This window comes from Tupaia chinensis, unplaced genomic scaffold (assembly GCF_000334495.1).
Source record: "Tupaia chinensis unplaced genomic scaffold, TupChi_1.0 Scaffold000005_2, whole genome shotgun sequence".
NCBI lineage: Eukaryota > Metazoa > Chordata > Mammalia > Scandentia > Tupaiidae > Tupaia > Tupaia belangeri.
Genome location: NW_006159434.1, coordinates 2,741,670 through 2,762,314, shown reverse-complemented (window position 1 = coordinate 2,762,314; position 20,645 = coordinate 2,741,670). Strand labels below are relative to the sequence as shown.

Here is a 20,645-nt window from a genome sequence, read left to right as displayed (position 1 = left end):
CAAGGATGCCCACTTTCTCCACTCTTATTTAACATAATACTGGACGTCTTCACCAACACTATCAGAAAAGAGAATAAAATAAAAGGCATTCATAGGAAAAGAAGAGGTGAAATTCTCTCTATTTGCAGATGACATGATGGTATACATAGAAGACCCAATGGTATCCATGGAAAAAATCCTGGAAGTAATACATGAATACAGTAAAGTTGTAGGATACAAAATCGACATACAGAAATCTATAGCATTTCTATATATGAACAGCAGGCAGACTGAGATAGAACTGAAAAAAAAAAATTCGATTTACCATACCCACAAAAAGTATAAGATACCTAGGAATAAATCTAACCAAAGAAGTTCAAGTCCTCCACAAGGAAAATGATGAGAATCTAAAAAAAGAAACTGAAAAAAGAAACTGAAAATGACACAAAAAGAGTGGAAGGATATTCCATGTTCCTGGATTGGAAGAATTAATATAATCAAAATGGCAATTCTACCCAAATTAATCTACATAGTTAATGCAATCCCAATCAAAGTGCCAGAGACATTCTTCACAGATCTAGAAAAGATAATTATACAATTTGTCTGAATCATAAAAGACCTCGTATTGCCAAAGCAATCCTGCATAAGAAGAGTGGAGTGGGTGGTATCTCACTCCCAAACCCAAAAATATACTACAAAGGTGTGGTAATCAAAATAGCATGGTATTGGCACAGAAATAGACAGGTGGACCAATGGAACAGAACAGAATCCCCCCAGAAATAAACTCCCAGACATACAGTCAACTCAGTTTTGACAAAGGGTACCAGTCAACCCAGTGGGGAAAGAAAAATCTCTTTAGCAAACGGTGCTGGCAAAACTGGATATTCACCACAGAAAGATGAATCTGAATCCCTACCTCTCACCTTTGACAAAAATCAACTCAAATGGATCAAAGAACTAAACCTAAGCCCTCAAACTAGAAAGCTGCTGCTGGAAAACACTGGGGAAATTCTGGAAGACACTGGGGCAGGCAAAGACTTCTTAAATAAGACCCCCAAAGCACAGTCAATAAATCCAAAAGCAGACAAGTGGGATTACATCAGATTAAGAAGTTTCTGCATGGCAAAAGACACAATAATCAGTGTGAATTGATGACAGCCCTCAGAATGGGAAAATATTTTTGTAAACTATACATCAGCTAAGGCAATTATAACCAGAATACACAAGGAAATCAAGTAGCTGTCCCAAGAAAAAATGACTAATCCTATTAAAACCTGGGAGAATGAGTTGAAAAAACCATTCTCTAAGGAAGACATACGAATAGCCAAAAGGCAGATGAAAAAATGCTCAACATCTCTCATTGTAAGGGAGATGCAGATCAGGGACGAGCAGTTAGTGTAATGGCTATGTCGCTGGACTCCCACGTAGTTGACAGCGGTTTGCGTCCTGGACCCGGTGGCTTAAACTCATGCTGGGCGCGTGTGCGTGAATGCGTGCGTGCCCAAGATCCCGAGAGGAAAATGGAGGAGAAGGGATTGCAGCATGGCCATCTCCCCAGGGGTAATTAGTGATTTCTTGCTTTCTGTCTCTCTGTCTCTCTCTTTGTGTCTGGCGAGCGCACGCGCCCTATAGCAAAAATCGGATGCAGATCAAATCTACAATGAGATACCACCTAACCCCAGTCAGAATTACTAAGATTAGGAAAAAAAAAGATAAGTGCTGGTTGGAGGTGTGATGAAAGGGAAACACTCCTACCGTGCTTATGGGAATGTAAATTGGTCCAGTCACTGTGGAGAACAATTTAGAGATTCCTCAGAGATCTAAAAGTAGAACTACCAGCAGTCCCACTCCTTGGTATCTACCCAAAGGACAGAAGAATTCTCAATTAGAAAAGTGCTTGTACATCAATGTTTATTGTTGGACTATTCACAATTGCTAAGACATGGAACCAATTCAAACACCCATGAACAGATGAATGGATTGAAAAAGTATGGCACATATATTCTATGTACTACTACTCAGCCATAAAAAAACAATAAGACCCTGGCTTTTAACAGAAAATGGATGAATATGGAAGATTTACTGCTGAGTGAAGGAAGCCAGGCTATGAAGGAGAGACATTACATGTCTCCATTTAATGTATACCAAGTGTCTGCACTCTATGGCTGAAACTGAATGACTAAAGGTTATAGAAACTTAGTAAATGGTTATGAATACCAGATACAGTGTGGGAAGAGGGCAGGTGAAGAACTAGAGTCTGAGGAAAGACATTAATGAGAGAAATAGAGAGGCAAGGCATTTATGGGACAAAGAAATTGATTATTATCTATTGAAGATATCTTTATAGTATTGCCAACTGGTCTGGTGAGAAATGTACACATGTTGGAATATTCACTTTGTAACCTAAGTAACGTGAAAATCAATGTAAAAAATAAATTGAAAATTAAAAAAATTAAAAAAGAATATTTAACTTTATCTACTTATTTATTTTAAGTTGACCAGAGAGGGACAGAGAGAGAGCATTAAAGTGGGAAAGCAAGCCTCCAGGTCCAGGCCATGTGGGAGTCCAGCACCTTTAAACACCATGCTTCTTGCCAGCCCTCTTTTGTTTACTTTGAAGAATTATTTTATTTAACTTCATTCATTCATTCATTCATTCATTCATTCATTCATTACAATTTGACCAGAAAGAGACAGAGTATGTGTATGAGAGAGAGAAATGGGAAATGAGAAAGGAAGCCACCAGGTCCGGGACTCGAACTACGGTTGGTCATGTGGGAGCCCAGAACCCTTAACTACCATGTCACCTCCTGGCCCTACACAAGTCCATATTTCTAAGGGCCAAATCTTGCCTCTTTTCACCACCTTTTTTACATGCTTATCATTCCTTTGGGCCTATGCTAAAGATGCAACAGTGAAACTTGACTCTTCTCTCAGAGTTGTATAATATTTCCATGATTTTTTTTTTGTCTTTTTGAACCCATTTATCACTTTTAAGTATTTTTGTGTGTGTGTGTGTGAGAACTCTCTCTTCCTGGCCATGAAGTATTAACAATTATCTGATACAGACATGTTTGCCATTTTTTAACATGTTTTGCATTTAGAAACATGTGTATTTGGACACAGCCATGGTGGTTGGTTGCACAAGTAGGAGGGTGCCACCACACAATTGCTGAGGTTTCATGGAAGGCTCAAGTTCAATTCCTACCCAAACTAAACAGTCTGGGTACAGTCATGCATCCCTGTAGTTTTCATGAATATTTCATACTATCTAAAGGTTTTTAACAGTGTTCATAATTATTGAATGAATTGTGACTGTTTTTGAGGAACAGATTCCATGTCACCCTATGTATTTAATAGCATTTTCTCTTTTATCTTCAAAATCTGAATGACAGATAGCCCTTGTATATTATGTAAGATAATTCCACCAGACAAGGTAGGAATATAGTAAAAATATATGATCCATGATAAACACCCCCTGGGGGGATGGCCATGCCATAATTCCTTCTCCTCTATTCTCCTCTCGGGATCTTGGGCATGCACACACACACACCTGGTGTGAGTTTTAAGCCACCAGGTCCAGGACTTGAACTGCGGTCAACTGCATGGGAGTCTAGTAACATAGCCATTACGCTAACTGCTGGTCCCTCAACTTCAAACTCTTTACCACATTCCACATAAAATATCAAGTGAGAAAGTACTTGTATCAGAAATTCAGCTTAAATGATGTTTATGTGGACCAGCAGATAGCATAATGGTTATGTTGCTGGACTTCCTTGTAGAGGACTATAGTTTGAGTCCCGGGCCCAGCAGCTTAAAACTCACACCAAGCATGTGTGTGTGGCCCAAATCCTCAGAGGCGACTAAAGAAGGGACTGCAGTATGGCCATCCCCCCCCAGGGGCTGATTTCTCCCTTTCTGTCTCTCTCTCCAGTAAGAACACATGCCCTATAGGAAAAATTTCTCCTAAAAACAACAACTACAACAACAAAAGCAACTTTATGATTGAAATTGCTGCTGAGGAAAGGTTCTGGTACTGATTTCCAGTTTATCCATCTCATTAGAATGTATTGAGGAGAGAGTTGCAAGGTGGTGGCATGGTGGTTAAAGTGCTGGACTCCCACATGGCGGGCTATTGTTAGAGTCCTGCACCTGGCAGCTTGAAAAGCATGTCAGGTGCATATGTGTGCATGTCCCAAATCTGATAAGAGAATAGAAAAGAAGGGATTGAGGTGTGGCCATCTCCCCTGGGGGTGATTTCTCACTCTCTATTTCTCTAGCAAGTGCATGAGTCCTACAAAAAAGGATAAAATAAAAGAATAGATTAAAGAATGTATTGAGGAGATATATTTGTCGTTGAGCATTAATATAAATTACATATATAATATTCCATGATATAAAAATTTAAATAGTGGAAAATGATTCAGTATACTGAGAGAATCACTCTGTCTGAACTAAATCTATCTTTGTTTTAAAGACTTAGTTTAGAGACATACCTAGTTCATATTTTTTCATTATTTTCATGATTTGCTTCACTTGTATTAGAATGAATCAGAAATTTCAGAAAACTGCATTTTCCTATATATTTTTAGTCTGTACCTGAGTGGATGCACATAACCGTGTCTCTAGAAAATAAAGTCTATGTGCGTATGGATAATTTCATTGCCTGTGTTGCCACTTCAGAAAAGTGGGGCAGTTTCTCTTGGCATTATGTCTTATTATGTTATGAATATGGATTCATACTCAAAAAATGTATCCACGTTAGTAATATAGCCAACCCTTTGTATAGATAGGTTCTGCATTCCTGATTTTAAGGAACTGCAGATGCAGCCAGGCCATGCCAGTTGTTATGAAATGGGGGAAATGGTAGCACCCTAGAAGAGAGATGGTGAAGGAGTTTATCCATCTGTTTTCCTTTTCACTTATACCTGGTGCTAAGATAATTTATAAGTAATCTAGAGATGATTTAAAGTATACAGTGTGGATGTGCATAAATTATAGGCAAATATTATGCCATTTTATATAAAGGACTTGAGCAGCCACAGATTTTGGAATTGGGAACGAGAGCACAGTCCTGGAACCAATCCCCCTAGTGGCTATACATATTTCTATTTGTATTACCCTTCTTTGGTATTCAAGTGTTCTAGCCTATGTACACATTATAAAACCATAATTCCAAACAGTCCCCGTAGTTTTGTTGTTAGTTTAATTAGCATAAATATGAAATTCACATCTTTTAAAAAGAATTTCTTCAGCTAAATACATTCATTCACATATGAACAGTAGATAAGTTTCTCAACATCTACCGTGGCTTAACATGCAAGTCCTGAAACTTTCATCTCAACAGAATGGTATAGTACCACATACATGCACATGTAATAGCTACAGATAAATGAGATGATGTTTGGACAAACAACATAAACTACAAATACTTTTATAATCTTGAGTGTTCAACAAGGGTAGGACTGAGATTAGGTAATGAAGGTAAAACACTAGAGAAGAAGATTAGCACCAAAAGTTATTTTAAAAATTAACCGACAAATAAAATACTCCTGAGGTTTAATATCACTGCAGCAGTCTAATGTTAAGAATAACCATACAAATTGAATGATGACTCACCTTAAATTAGATACCAAATTATGAGGATTTTAATGTTTTTACATAATTAATTTGTATTTCTAACATTCAAATTCCCATTTATTTCTCAATACCCCTTCTTTTCATCTTGAGTTAATTTACAAATCTTAAATTTTCTGAATTCAGTAATGAAGGAAACAAATTCTTCACCTTAACTTGCATTGCTTTGTTACTATCCTTATTATAATGTAATAAAGCTGCCCTTTTACATGAAAAGACTACAAAAAGGTATTTTTCCTTTATTTAGTAACATTAACATATAATATTAACATATAATAGATTTTTGTGCAATGAAAACATTTACTGATATATTTTGGTTTTCCTGAAGTGCTAAAAAAACAAAAGCTTGCAAGTTCCTTTCTGTACTCGTTCTATTCAGGAATTTAGTCTGCTCAAAATCCTCAAAGACAGGTGACCCAAAAGGAAAGTCATTTGCTATTCTGTGTAATTAGTTTAAAATTACCTTTTAAAGGGCCTCAAATATTGATTTATAAAGTTTGTGATTTTTTTAAAGGAAACATAATTTTTCCTTTCAGAAGTTTCAAATCAATCCGAAAATGATGTAGACTTACTCTTCATTATAGAAGGCTTATTTTTTCATACCAAAGACGCCAAAATCTGGTATTTCACTTATGATTAGTTCTATAACAAGGAAACAAATCTACTCTGATGACCCAGATAGTCCTGCCATACAGTATCAGCACTCATCCCTTTTCCTAGTCTCCCTAAAGCACTAAGTCTTTTTTTTTTTTTTAATTAAATAGCCTAAACTAAACTGTGAAGGCACCAAACTTTTGATAAGAAATTTAGTGATAAGACTGATCTTGTTTTTGTGCCATATGGGAGATACTTTAAAATTGACAGGGACTTTCGTGGGTGATGATACTTAGAATTAGTTTTTTAAAGTCTTCTGGGAATTATTTTCTCCTTATTAGTACTTTGGATTAGTTAGACCTTTGTCTTCTCAGATTTCCAAAGGTAGTTAGGTTATTTCAAAATATAGGCCATGATCTCCAGGAGCAAAGTGGGATACGTTGGCTTTCTTGAAGCCCCAAGGAACCATTTGTGAGGTTATACCTCATGGGAAGTAAGTAACACTTTGAGATTAATTCATTTCAGATAGAAATCACTAGTATCTCAGGGATTAATGTGATCACATGGTTCAAGAGAAGAGCAAGACTTTGTGGAATAGCATTAAAGCAGCATCACATTAAATTATAAAAAAAGTATTACTGTACAAATAGACTGTTTTGTTTAAGTTGTATCTATTATTAGAAGCTTTGTCTAAGACAGGCTTTTCAATCAAGTACTGAACAATAATAATAAAAAAAGAGCATGAGAGAAATGAAATAATTAATAAAGACCTCAACACTATTTGCACTGGTCTACAAAAAAATCAATCAGTTCTCAACTTTTTTCTTTAGAGGATGGAATTAATAGAAATGGCTTATTCTGTAATAAACATTTCTCTTGTCAAATATTGAGAGGAGAATTGGAAAGCACAGATTACAATTTCATTCACCCAACAAGTATTTGTGGAATTCCTACTATATTCCAGGTATTGTCAGAGGTGTTGGAAATAATTTGTATTATTTGTCTTCAGTCATTTATTGATACACTTTTTATTCTCCAAAAGAATGTCATTTATTTGTAAGAAAGAGGATACTCCATTTCTAAGTCTTCAGTTAATGAAATGAGTATTGTTACTTTTTTCCACTGGGATAAAAATATCACTCACAGATGTGACATTTTTACTTTTCCCTTTACCCATTGACATTTCTTAAGCTAGACAGACTTCAGTATGTGTGAAACTTCCAGTCCAGAAGAGTTCATCCCTTCAGTAATTTTGCCTGCGATGACTTGGAATTGCAAAGAAAATTTCCTGGTGTTTTTCTTATTGTTGTTGTTTGTTTTTTATCCCTGGGAAAATTTAAAGCTTGCCCAAGAAACTATTTTGAAGAGCTAAACAAAACAAAACAAATAAAACACTTCTATCAAATGATCCATTCTTGTTGCTGTTGGAGAGGTTTTTTTGTTTCTTTGTTTGCTATAGGGCGTGTGCACTCGCCAGAAAGAGAGACAGAGAGACAGAAAGCTAGAAATCACCAATTACCCCCTGGGGAGATGGCCACACTGCAATCCCTTCTCCTCCATTCTCCTCTCGGGATCTTGGGCACACACGCACATGTGCCCGGCATGAGTTTAAGCCACTGGGTCTGGGACTTGAACTGCGGTCGACTACATGGAAGTTCAGTGACATAGCTATTATGCTAACTGCTGGTCCAAAATGGTCCATTGTTAACCTGACCATTAACATTATATTTTTACTAATTATCTTGTCCTAAGAAATGATAAGCAATAAACTTTCTTTAAATCCTTTGTCATTAATTTAAACTTTTCAGTTGTGTTGCTGCTCCTTGGAAGGCTTATTAGGAGTCTATTAAATGTAGCTGATAATTAGAAGTACAAGATTTGAAAAACTGCACTTGTGCTTGTGTTCAAATGGAGAAACTATCTTTCCTTTGTATTTTCCCCCTGATTTTCACCAACTGAATTTACAGAGATTTTGTTTTTTGCTTTTTTTAAAATCTTGAGCATGGTTCTAAACATACATATTTTTTTCTGTACATAGGCATTTTAATTTCTCCTTTTCTTTACACTAGCTGACCTTTCAAAAACAGTAATAATTTAAAAATTTACATAGTTTCAGAAATGTATTAAAATGCTTAGCCCTGATGACTTTTTTAATTTCTAGAAATCATTCTACATTTATATGGAATGAAAGTGTTTATAAAGCAAGTAGGCTAACCCTAATACTTCAGGTTTATATATTTAAATGAAAACTGGTCATGGGTATAAAGAAATGGAGAGTATATATAACAAATAACTATTACTATAACTACTTTAAATTTTATTTGGAATTTCATAGTTTTCATGTATTTTAATGATCACAATAATGTAAAGCAAGTAGGTTCATAAAATATGAAAAAGTATCTTCTTTTGCTTTAGTTTACTATTTGTCCGTTTAAATGTAGAATATATCTTGAAGGTTTTCCAAAGTTTTGATACATATAGCCATATGATGTGCATTTTAATTATCCTAGCAAATTTAAGCTTTTACACACTGCAGATATTTTTCTCAACCTATGACTCATAATGTTATTAAACAAGGGATGTTCATCACACTCTTGTTTACAAATGCAAAAAGTATTGAAAACAAATAAATCTTATTTAGTAACACAGCACTTAGATAAGTTTAGTATATTCACACAATGGAATACTATATTCAGCCACTACAATGATGATATAGATGTTATTTATTGGCATGAAAAGATGATTATGGTTCAGTTTAAAATTTAAGGAATACAGAACAGTACATAAAGCATGTTTTTGTAAAACTGAGTGTGTATACATAAGTAAAAAGATATGAAAGGATATTCAAATTTTAAAAAATATTAATAGTTATCTCTGAACTGTGGGGATTTTACTTCCTTCTCATTTGTGTACATTTTTTACAATGAGCATGTCTTATATTTATAATCAACAAAAAAACAATGATTTTTGAAAATACTTGATAATGAAATACATAAATTTTATAGTTAAACAATTATACATATAACAGCTTATTCTCATTATTTTATGGCCAAAGAGCTAACAAAAGTGTTAACAAAATTATGTATATACTTTGTATTCTGTATGAAAACGATTTGAACGAGGTAATAAAAAATTGACAATAGAGACAAAACATGTTCTTATGGTTGGATCTGTGGTATAAATGGATCGCATTTTAAAAATTATTTAAAATTGTATATAAATTATGTATTTCTTGACTTCCAAAATGGATTCAAACTGGTATATAGTTTTTAAAAAGGCAATACAAAAAGACATTAAAATAATTGTAAGTTGAATGGAAGGCAGAAAGTGAGAACAGGGACCTGTAAGTAAAATGTGGAGAATCTGTAATGTAGAGAATACAGGTTAAATAATAAAACTGCAATATCAAATAGAACACTTTTTCCCTGAATTTCTAAGCAGCCAAGCCATAAAGAGGACCACATTGAGTTAACAGTTCTCATATAATGGATGGTGGAATATGACCTAATCAAGAGATAGCCTATTCCTTAACTTTGAAACATCTATGAATGTTTTCACATGGATACATTCAAGAATATACAAGAGATAATGACAAATTTTATAGATGTTAGTCAGAGTAGTTTTCCAACATCATTCTATGGGTTATTTCTCTTTTGTATTGACATTCGATAAAGGCTGAAGGTAAAATGTTAAACAATCTATACAGAAAGGCAATTCAGTGCAGTTTTCTCCTTAGTTTCAGACGATCCAAATATACATACTAAAAAATTTAGAAAAACTAGTTGTTTTTTAAAATGTCCTCAAACTTCACATCCGTCAGGAAAGATTTTTAAGATGCAACTAATAAATGGCCACTGCTTAAAGTGCTAATTTTCAAGGGTACTGACTGAGAAAACACCAATATGTTTATTCTTCTGGGCATGAAGTTAATAAAGACAATTCCCAACACTTAGTCAAAGCCCCTATGGAGTCTGCAGTATGTTCACAATATATTAAAAGAGAAATTAAAAAATATAAATAAATAAAAGAAATGTCACATATTTTTAAAAGAACATTTGTTTTAAATAATAATTTAAAGTGAAATAATACACAGATGCTAACTGGATCACATACATTTACCTCTGCTCTGTTGATTTCTCAATAAACAAGTTAGAAGTTTCACTGATAGATTCAGAAGTAAGGACCATGTGGCAAATATTTTCATAGAAGATATTAAAATGAAATAAAAAGGGAAATACGTTCAATCGATTGCCTCACCTTGACTGTCCAGGAAAAGAAAATAAGGAGAAATAGACTTTATTCTACATATTCCTAAGGATATTATATCAAAAAATAGTACAAAATGACAATTTTACAATTAGAAATTATGTTTTTCACTAAATGAACAAAATTTTCTAGTTTCACTTTTTTTCCAAAGAAAGGATTCACTTAAAAAAACCTGTGAATTGGCATAAAACAACCCCTTACACAAAGGAGCCCAAACTAAGTAGGCACCAGCTAAGGCTGAAACAAATCAAGCATGGCTACTCTCACCACCTGCGCCTGGCCTGGCCCAAGGTGACATGCAGAGGCTTGGAGCCCACCACGCGACCATTCATCTCATCCACTGCCTTGGTAGCCTCTTCAAAAGAGGAAAAGCAGACCACGCCAAACCCTTTGCCTTGCCCTACTTCCATCATCACTTTGGCTCGGCTAATGGATCCAAAGGAAGAAAATTCCTCCTTCAGTTTTTCATCGTCGATGGTCTCATCCAGGTTCTTAATATAGATAGGCACGCCTGGAGGCCGACTTTTTTCTTTTAATCTCAGCCGTTCAAATCTGCGCCTTAACTCAGCCAGGCGTTCGATTTTCTTCTGTGCTCGCCCTACATAGAGAACTTTCCCATCCATGGACTTTCCATGCAGGTCTAGCACAGCCTTTTGGGCAGCCTCGTGGGTCTCATATCTCACAAATCCAAAGCCTTTGGATTTCCCACCAGCATCTCTTATTACCTTAACACTCTCTGTTGGTCCATATTCACTGAAAAGTTCCTTCAGTTTTTCGTCATCCATGTCATCTCCAAAGTTTTTAACGAACACGTTGGTGAAAGTCGCTCGATCCCTGGTTCTCACTTCAGCTGCCCGCTCTTCTGGGAATTTGAATCTGCCAACATACACCTGGCGGTTGTTGAGCCGCACTCCGTTCATGTGCCAGATGGCCCGATTGGCAGCAGCAAGGCTGTCAAAGTGCACGTAGGCATAACCCTTTGAGCCGTTGTCATCGCACACGACTTTGCAGGAGAGAATGTTCCCAAAAGCTGAAAACAAATAAAACAGGGCCCTATTGTCTATGGATTTGTCCAGGTTTTTGATGAATATATTGCCAACTCCAGACTTTCTTAAGCGGTCATCTGGCTGGGACCACATGAGGCGGAATGGTTTGCCATTAATCAAATCAAAGTTCATGGTGTTCAGCGCCCACTCAGCATCCGCTGGAAAGCGGAAGTTAACGTAGCCATAGCCCAAAGGGCTGCGGGTCACCGGGTCACGGCAGATGCGAGTGAAGCGCAGAGGGCCAGCAGGCCTGAACTTCTTATAGAGCATGTCCTCCGTGACATCTGGGTCCAGGTCACCCACGTACAGGGCGGCCTTGAGGTACTTCTTTTTCTTGCCAGCAGGATTAGGCTCCCCACTCCCCATCTCTCTGAGCACAGGGAGGAGGTTCTCTTGGGAGAGAAAAAAGGCTGCTTTCTCTAAGCTATGGGCCAAACAGCTGTTCAGGAACAGAAAAAGCCAAGGCAGGCGAAGGGAAGCTAAAAGCAGATTCCGAATCACTGTCGAGGCTGAGAAAATGAAGTTCAGAAACAGCTGGTCAGCAGGCTCAGAACAAACGCATGAGACAAAAAGGCACCCCAGTAACGAACCTATTCTCCCTAAGGAGACTTCCAGATCTCACCCGTTCGGAATTAAAAATCAGTTTGCAAAGCCCATGGTAGGAACGACACGTCCCTTTCCCTGTTCAATTGTAAGCAATCACCCAGCAGCTGGCTGGCTCCCCACATCTAGCATTGCCGACCGAGGCCTGGCGACCCGGATTCTGCATAAACACAGGCCTCGAGCTCGCGTTGGTTTACAATGATAGCAACAAGGGCAGGGGCCGAGCGTGTATTCCTCCGCCGGCCGCCCGGCCGCTCTCCGCGGGCCCGCAGCTCACTGAGGCCGTCCGCGCTCGGCGTCAGCGAAAGGGCACACTAGACACTTGGTGCGTTGGCACCGGCAGGCAGGCTGCAGGCAGCGGATCGGACAGAGAGACAGACACACAGACACACGCGCGGGGGACCGGAGACCGCCCAGATACCCAAGATGCCCACTGGGTACGGACCGAGTGAGGCGCGGTGATTTCGGCAGCCTGAGGCTCGCGGCAGGTGCGGAGGGACTGACTGGCAGACGCGCAGTGGGTCAGCTCAGACGCGAGGCGGGTCCGGACAGATGCGGGGCGGAGTCAGCCGAGAAGGACAGATGCGCGGCGGGCGGGCGCAGCGCAGAACGGTGGGCAGGGCTTGCTCTGGGCAGGACAGACCGATCGAGGGACCAAGAGCCAGTAGCTGCGCTACGGAGGGCGGGCGGGGCGCGAGGAAACCCGGAACCGTGCTAAGTAACTTCCCTCTTACTGTGTGCCAAGATTTAAAAAAAAAAAAAAAAAGAAAGAAAAAGAAAGAAAGAAAGAAGGAAGGAAAGAAAGAAGAAAAGGAGAAAAAAGAAAAAGAAGATTCAGATGTTTTTTTCGATTGTTCCTCCTATTTTAAAAATGATATTTATTTAGTATTTTAAAATGTTATCTTTAGGCTGCTAATTCCCAAATCACAGAAGGAGATGATGACCCAGGCGGAAAGAATTCTTAAGTTTGAAAAAAAAAAACAAAAAACTCCCTAGTCATTTTTGCTTAGGAAGGAGGATATAGGTGGCATACTTTCCTGAGTGCGTTACACAGTCAAAGTCAACAGCTGTACAGAGCTCCCAGTCCATTGCTAAATGATCACAGGGTCAAATAGAGCACAAGGCCATGTTGTGCTTGGCCTTTATCCTTACTCCATTAATCTCGAACATAATGGTAGCATTATTTCCAGGTAGTAGGCAAAGAGTTGTTTTCTCTGCTTTAGCTAGACCACGATTTTAATAACTGGAAAGTCATAAAATGGCTTTTCATGGTAGTTCGTGTCAGAAACGTTGAAGATGTTGAGCTGCCTCTAGAATGATAGAATCTCAGTGAACGAGATAAAAGCTGCAGAATCAATGTGAAATATATAATTAATATTCATGGATGGAATAAACATATGACGATGTAGGCACTATACATAGTTAATTTTGAATTGCATCCTGACTTGTGAGAAATTGTTTTGGAGAGGAATTTCGACGCTGTTTTCAGAAAATCACCATTATCTATCATAGGGACAATTCTTTAAGGAGCCTCTTATAGAACCTTCTTCCATCAAAGACAATTCAAACAAAACATGAGGGTACTTCAAAACGTTCATAAGAAAATGGAATTAGATTAGCTTACTTTCGAACCCTGTAAAATTTATACATGCATAGATTTTTTCATAATACACACGTTTTATGAACCTTTAAAGGATTCCTCATATGTCATCATACCACCTAGGCTAGAAAAGATCCTGGTGGTTGGGGGCGCTGGACCCCGGATGTGGCTGACCATGGTTCAAGTCCTGGACCCAGAGCTTGAAACTCATGCCCAGCACATGTTTGTTGGTGCATAAAGTCCCTCGAAGAAAATGGAGGAAAAAGGATTGCAGTGTAGGCATCCGCCCCACCCCAGATGTTTTCTTGCTCTCTCTATGTCTCTCTCTATCTTTCCAGTGAGCAGACACACCCTATAGCAAAAATCTCTCTAAAAAAATCCTGGCAGAAAAAGAATACAAGAGAAGGATATTATTTCAGTGGATGTTTTCTAGAGAAGAAATTCTTAGAATAACAGGCTGAATTCATTTTTTTTGTCTTTATGTTTCATCATTTCTTTTACATAGTATAGCTGAGTAAAGGTGTTACTATTTCCTCTCACTATTTACTCAAAAACTTAATTTTCTTTATTCTGTTCTTGTGCTTCCTTTCTAATGTTCTTGCTTTGCTAAGACATGAAGACTCTCTGAGACTAGGTAAATATTAACAAAATTATTATAGTGATAGACTAATAAAGTAGTTTTACAATATGAGCACAGTGACCAGCATGTGAACACATGTGGACATCTGCTTATGTATCGTATTTTGAAAAATCTTTAAATAAATTGCTTTCATTATATGCAAAATTAACAATGACTATAAATTTGATCTGATTTTTATTTTTCTCATATAAAAATATTACTTTATTAAAAATGATATATTAAAATTACAACAAAAATTCAAGAGAATAATTTTAACATTGTTATTACTGATTTAAATCAATATTTTCATTTGATCATATAATCATCTAAATATCATCAATATTCAAACTCATTTGTACTATCTTCCCTAGGATTAAAAATAGAATTAAATTGATAAAATGCATATTTTCAAGATATCCTTCTCTCTACATTTTCTACCAATTTGGGGGACATTATAGTATAAGCATGCTAAACTATAGTGACCTTCCTATTAGATTTATGATCACAAATTTTTAATTTTTTTTCTTTTTCTTTTGCCATAGGATGTATGAACTTGCCAGAGAGAGACAGAGAGACACAGTAAGAGGGAAAGTGAGAAATCTCCCCCAGGAAGAAGCTACAATTCCTTCTTCTTCATTCTCTTTCTGGGATTTTGGACATGCCCACAAATATGCCTGGCATGATTTTCAAGCCACCATGTCTGGGACTTGAACCGAAGATCATAAATTAAATTTTAAATTGAAATAAATTTTAGTAGAGTCCTCTCTGCTGAATAGAAGTTTATTGAGAAAAGAAAAACATTTTTATCTCTAATTTATTTTATCATTTTATTACTTAAATTGTTAAAGTCTCTGGAATTAAAAACAGATATAGAACATTTCTCTATAATTTTATTACATGTTAAAGGACAGTTTCATAAGTCTGATTTATGTATTAAAATCCATTAAAAATCCCCACCCAGATTCCTAAAGCAGTTGACTGAAGTATATCTTAGCCTTTCTAAATGAGAAATATTTTGCATAAGAAGAGTCATAGACAACTGGTATTCTTAGTGCATTCTATCACACAGTGTTATTTACAGTTGATAGTGATATCAGCTGTAAATAAGATGGAAGATGAAGGGAGTTGGGATTTGCTTCTCTACCTTGTCATAATAGGTGCTTTATACTGTGTTTTCAATTAAAAGTCTTAGCTGTACAAGTTGCTGGGGCTTCATTGACAATAAATTTGTTACTGCCTTAAATGCAGACTGGGATGGATGAGCAAAATACTATAAAGTAAAAAATTTATTATGTTGAACTAGACTCGTATAATTTAAAACAATGAGAAGGAAACAATTTGACATTAAGAATATATAATATGGTGGCCAGCAGGTGGTGTAGTGGTTAAGGTACTTGACTCTCACATGGCTGACTGCGATTTGAGTCCTGGACCCAGTGGCTTGAAACTAACCCAGGGTGCACATGTGTGTGTACTGAAAATCCCAGGAGAATGGAAAAGAAGGGATTGCAATGTGGTCATCCCTGGGGGGAGGGGATTTCTCTGTCTCTCTCTCTCTCCAGCAAACTCACATGCCCTAAGGCAAAAGCCTTTTAAAATAAAAAAAAAAGAGAATATAATATAAACAGTTCTAGAGTAAGCTGCAGGACCAAAAATAATTGCTTTTCTATATTTCCAGATATTTTATCCTGAGTCATAGGAATTTATATTCTGGATGTCTGGATGACAATTCTAATGTGCATTGACAAGATTAATTACCAAGGGAAAATTAAAGTGTGCTTATTTCATTGTATTATACTTTCTAAAATGAGAAAGTGACCAAACACCAGAAAAATTTTAACATAATTTATAATGAAAAGGGATTTATGCTAAATTGTCAATAAACCCAAATATTTCATTCTCTAATATTTTATTAAAATTGTAGTATTTTGCAATTGTAAAAGTAGAGTGTTTATATTTATTTGAGGTTGTAGCTACCATTGATATTTTTATAATCCTGGGGATTTCTTGGAAATCAAGAAAAATGCTTTGATAAAACCAGTTTATGGGACCTGCAGGTGGTGTGGTGGTCAAGGGTGCTGGACTGCCACATGGCCAACCATGGATTGAGTCCTGTACCTGGTGGCTTGCTTTCTCACTTTCCCTCTCTCTCTCTCTCTCTCTCACTCTGTCACTCTCTGTTCAAATTAAAAATGAGTAAATAAAGTTACATAAAAAAATCTTTTTAAAAAAACAGTTATATTGGTCAAAGATCTTCAGAGAAATAGGACCAACAGGATATATATATATAAGTAAAAGAGATTTATTGTATGAAGAATCTCACAAATCCCACAGTAGGCTGTCTGCAAACTTGAGAAACATCTGAAATACTCTGACACAGGAAAATTGTGCAGTCTGAGGCTTGAAGTGAGCCTTGGAAGCCTCCAAAGTAGGGAAACTGGTGTAGTTCCAGTCAGAGTCCTAAAGAGGATCCTCAGGAATCCACAGGCTTAAGAACTCTTGGGCAGCTACTGATATGAATACAGAGTCCAAAGGTTAAAGAACTTGAAGTCCGTCTGGTTGGAGGTATGCAGGAGTCAGGAGCTGGTAAGAACAAATGCAACTAAGGGCCTAGGAGAGGAGCAGAGATGGAGCAGACAGAATGTTTAAGATTGGAGCATGTAGCATGCTTTGGAAGGAAGGTCTGAGAGCAGGGGTGATAGGAAACTGGACCCCACTTCTGTTTGTCCCTCCTGTACTCACAGCCTATTGGATGGCACCTGCCTACATTGAAAGCTAATCTTTATTTCTCAGTCCACTGACTCATGTCAATCTCATCTGGCAATATTCTCTCAAATATAATTAGAAACAATGTTTTACAAGCCTTCCATGCATCCTTCAACCTAGTAAGTTGACACCCCAAATAAACAATCAAACTGTTTTCCTTTTTTTAACAATCAACTAAATCCTTATTTAGTTAAAAAACAGTTAAGCATGTTCTCTCTCATAATAAAAATTCTCAACAAATTAGGTATAGAAGGAAGTTACTTCAACATAAATAAAGCCATGTATGAAAAACCCACAGCTAACATCATTTCCAAGATGGAAAACTGAAAGCTTCTCCTTTAACATCAAGAACAAAGCAAACGTGCTCACTCACAGCACTTCTATTCAACATAGTACTGGAAGTCCTAGCCAGAGCAATTAAGCAAGAGAAAAAAATAAAAGGGATCCAAATTGGAAAGGAAGATGTAACATTACTTTTTTTTGCAGATGACATGATTTTATCTGTAGAAGACTCTGAAGTTTCCAGAAAACTGTTACTTCTGTTTTTTTTTTTTTTAAGTTCTAATAAAAGACTTCAGTAAAATTGTAGGATTCAAAATCAACATATTAAAATTAGGCATATTTTTATCCTCTAACAACAAAGAATCCAAAAAGGAAATTAAAAAAAAATCTCATTAACAAGAGTAACAGCAACAACAACAACAAAACTTTAAAATAACCTTGATCAAAGACATGAAAAACTAATACACTAAAAACTTTAAACCATTCATGAAAGAAATGACAAAAAACACAAATAAATGTGAAGAAAACTCTTTGTTCATGGATTAAGACATTTACTATTATTACAACGTCCATACTATCCAAAGCAATCTATAGTTTCAATGCAATCTCTATCAAAATTCCAATGCCATTTTGTATAAAAATTTTTAAAAATGTAAAATTTATATGGAGTTAAACGAGACTCTAAGTAGCAAAAACAATATTGAAAGAGAAGAAAAAAGCTGAAGGTACAATGCTTCCTTATCTCAAAATATATTAAAAAGCTACAGTAATTAAAGTAGTGTGACAATGGCATAAAAACCAACAGATCAAACAGATTCCCCATAAATAAATCCATACACATACAGGTAAATTGATCTTTGACAAGGATGCTAAGAGTACACAATTTGACTTTTATCTTTCATTATACACAGAAATAAACTAAAAATTGATTAATTAAAGACTTAAAATGTAAATCTTGAAACTAAAATTCCTAGAGAGATGAAGAAAAGCTTCATGACATTAATTATGGAAATGAGCTCCTGATATAATACCAAAAACATAAGCAACAAAAGCAAAAATAGAAAAAGTGAGACTATATTAAGCTAAAAAATTTCTACACAGCTAAGGAATACAACAGACTGTAAAGGCAACCTATAGAGTGTGAGAAAATATATGCAAACCTTTTATCTCATAAAGGATTAATATCTAAAAATATTTAAAGAACTCCTATGATTCCATAGCAAAAATGACAACAACAAATTAGCAACCTGAGTAGAATTTTTTTTAAAAGACATATAAATGACAAATGACTATATAAAAAGGCTTTTTTTTTTCTTTTTTTTTAGGTTTTTGTCATAGGGCATCTGAACTTGCTGGAGAGAGACAGAGAGAGGGAATGTGAGAACTCATCCCCTTCCTGGGGGATGGCCATGCCTTAATCCCTTTTTCTCCATTCTCCTCTTGGGATTTTGGGTACACATGCTCATGTGTCAGGCATGACTTTCAAACCACTGGACTAACCATGTGGGAATCCAGTGCCTTAACCACCATGCCTCCTACTGGCTCCTATGAAAAGATTTTAAACATCACTTATCATCAGGGAAATGGAAATCAAAACACAATGAGGTATCACCTGACATATGTTGGGATGACTTATCAAAAAAATCAAATGATAGGACTGTCCCCTTAGCTTAGTGTTTAATGAGATGAATCCCATGCAGTTTGAATCCCAGCCCCAGCAGCTTGAAAAACACACAGAGTGCATACATGCCCCAAATCACTATAGGATGGAGAGATGGAGGAGAAGGGATTGCCATGACCACACACTATTGAGAGGTGCCTTTTTTCCTTTTCCTTTGTCTCTCCCCCTGTCTCTCTTTGATAAGCATACATACCCTCTAGCAATAAAAAAAAAAAAAAACAATAAAATCAATAGGTAACAAGTATTGGTAAGAAGGTGGAAAAATTGGAACCCGTGTGTGCTGTTGGTGGGAACGTAAAGTAGTGCACTTCCATGGAAAACAGCTTTCAGGTTCCTAAAAAAATTAAAAGTAGAATTACTGTGTGATCATCTTATGCTGTCTCTGGGAATATATCCAGAAGAATTGAAACCAGGATCCCAAAAAGACATGTGCACTCCCATGTTTGTTAGAGTATTGTTTACAATAGCCAATGTATAGAAAAATGTAAATGTCTATTGACAGATGAATGACTAAAGATAATGCAGTATATACCTACATTGGAATTTTATTCAGTCATAAAAAGAAATCTTGCTATAGATAGCAACATGGACAAACCTAGAGAACATTATGCTAAGTGAAATAAGCTAATCATGGAAGGACAAACAGTGTACGATTCCACTTACATGCAGAATTTAAAACAGACTCAGAGAAACAGAATAGATGGCAGTTGCCAGTGGCTGGGGGAGGAGAAAAAGAGTTCAACAGGTATAGTTTTAGTTATACAGAATGTGTAAGTTCTAGAAATCTGCTCTACAAAATTATGCCTATAGTTAACAATTCGGTATTACGTTCTTAAAATTTTATTATAAGATTGAACTTAAATATTAAGTGTTCTTAGGGCCAGCAGGTGGCATGGTAGTTAAAACACTGGACACTCCCACATGGCCGGCCATGGTTCGAGTCCTGGACCTGGGTGTATTGCTTTCTCACTTTCCTTCTCTCCATATGTCTTTCTTTTTCTGGTCAAATGAAAATAAATGAATAAATAAAATTAAATAACTAATTCTTTAAAAAATATTAAGTGTTCTTTTTTGTTTTGAGAGGTTTTTGCTATAGGGCACTTGCGCTTGCCAGAAAGACAGAGAGAGACAGAAAGACAGAAAGTGAGAAATCACCCCCGAGGGGGATGGCCACACCATAATCCTTTCTCCTCCATTCTCCTCTAGGGATCTTGGGCCCACACATATACGTGCCCGGCGTGAGTTTAAGCCTCTGGGTCCAGTACTCGAACCGTGGTCTACTACATAGGAGTTTAGTGACATAGCTGTTATGCTAACTACTGGTCCAAAAAAATATTAAGTGTTCTTATCACAACAAGAAAATCCTGCATTCAACTGTAAAAATATTTGGATACTAGAAAAACATATATAAAAATAGTATAATAACCTTAGATATATAACAGGTTAGTTTAGTGTTTCCTTATAAGTGCTCTTTTTTTTAACTTTTCTTATTTTTTATTTTTAATTAATTAATTTACGTTCATTCACTGAGCATTATCACAGCATACAAAATGTGATTTCCCATCCAGAATA

At 36.4% G+C, this 20,645-nt stretch overlaps 1 protein-coding gene across 1 annotated transcript; it reads right to left on the bottom strand.

The window, feature by feature from the left end:
* Positions 1-10,245: 10,245 nt before the first annotated feature.
* On the bottom strand, positions 10,246-12,671 carry PABPC5 (poly(A) binding protein cytoplasmic 5). Its single transcript, XM_006139829.3, has 2 exons — positions 12,571-12,671; positions 10,246-12,031 (listed from the first exon to the last, which is right to left on the bottom strand). The coding sequence occupies exon 2, from the start codon at positions 11,886-11,888 to the stop codon at positions 10,740-10,742; it is 1,149 nt and encodes a 382-aa protein (XP_006139891.1). The 5' UTR covers positions 11,889-12,031; positions 12,571-12,671; the 3' UTR covers positions 10,246-10,739.
* Between the last annotated feature and the right edge of the window lie 7,974 nt (positions 12,672-20,645).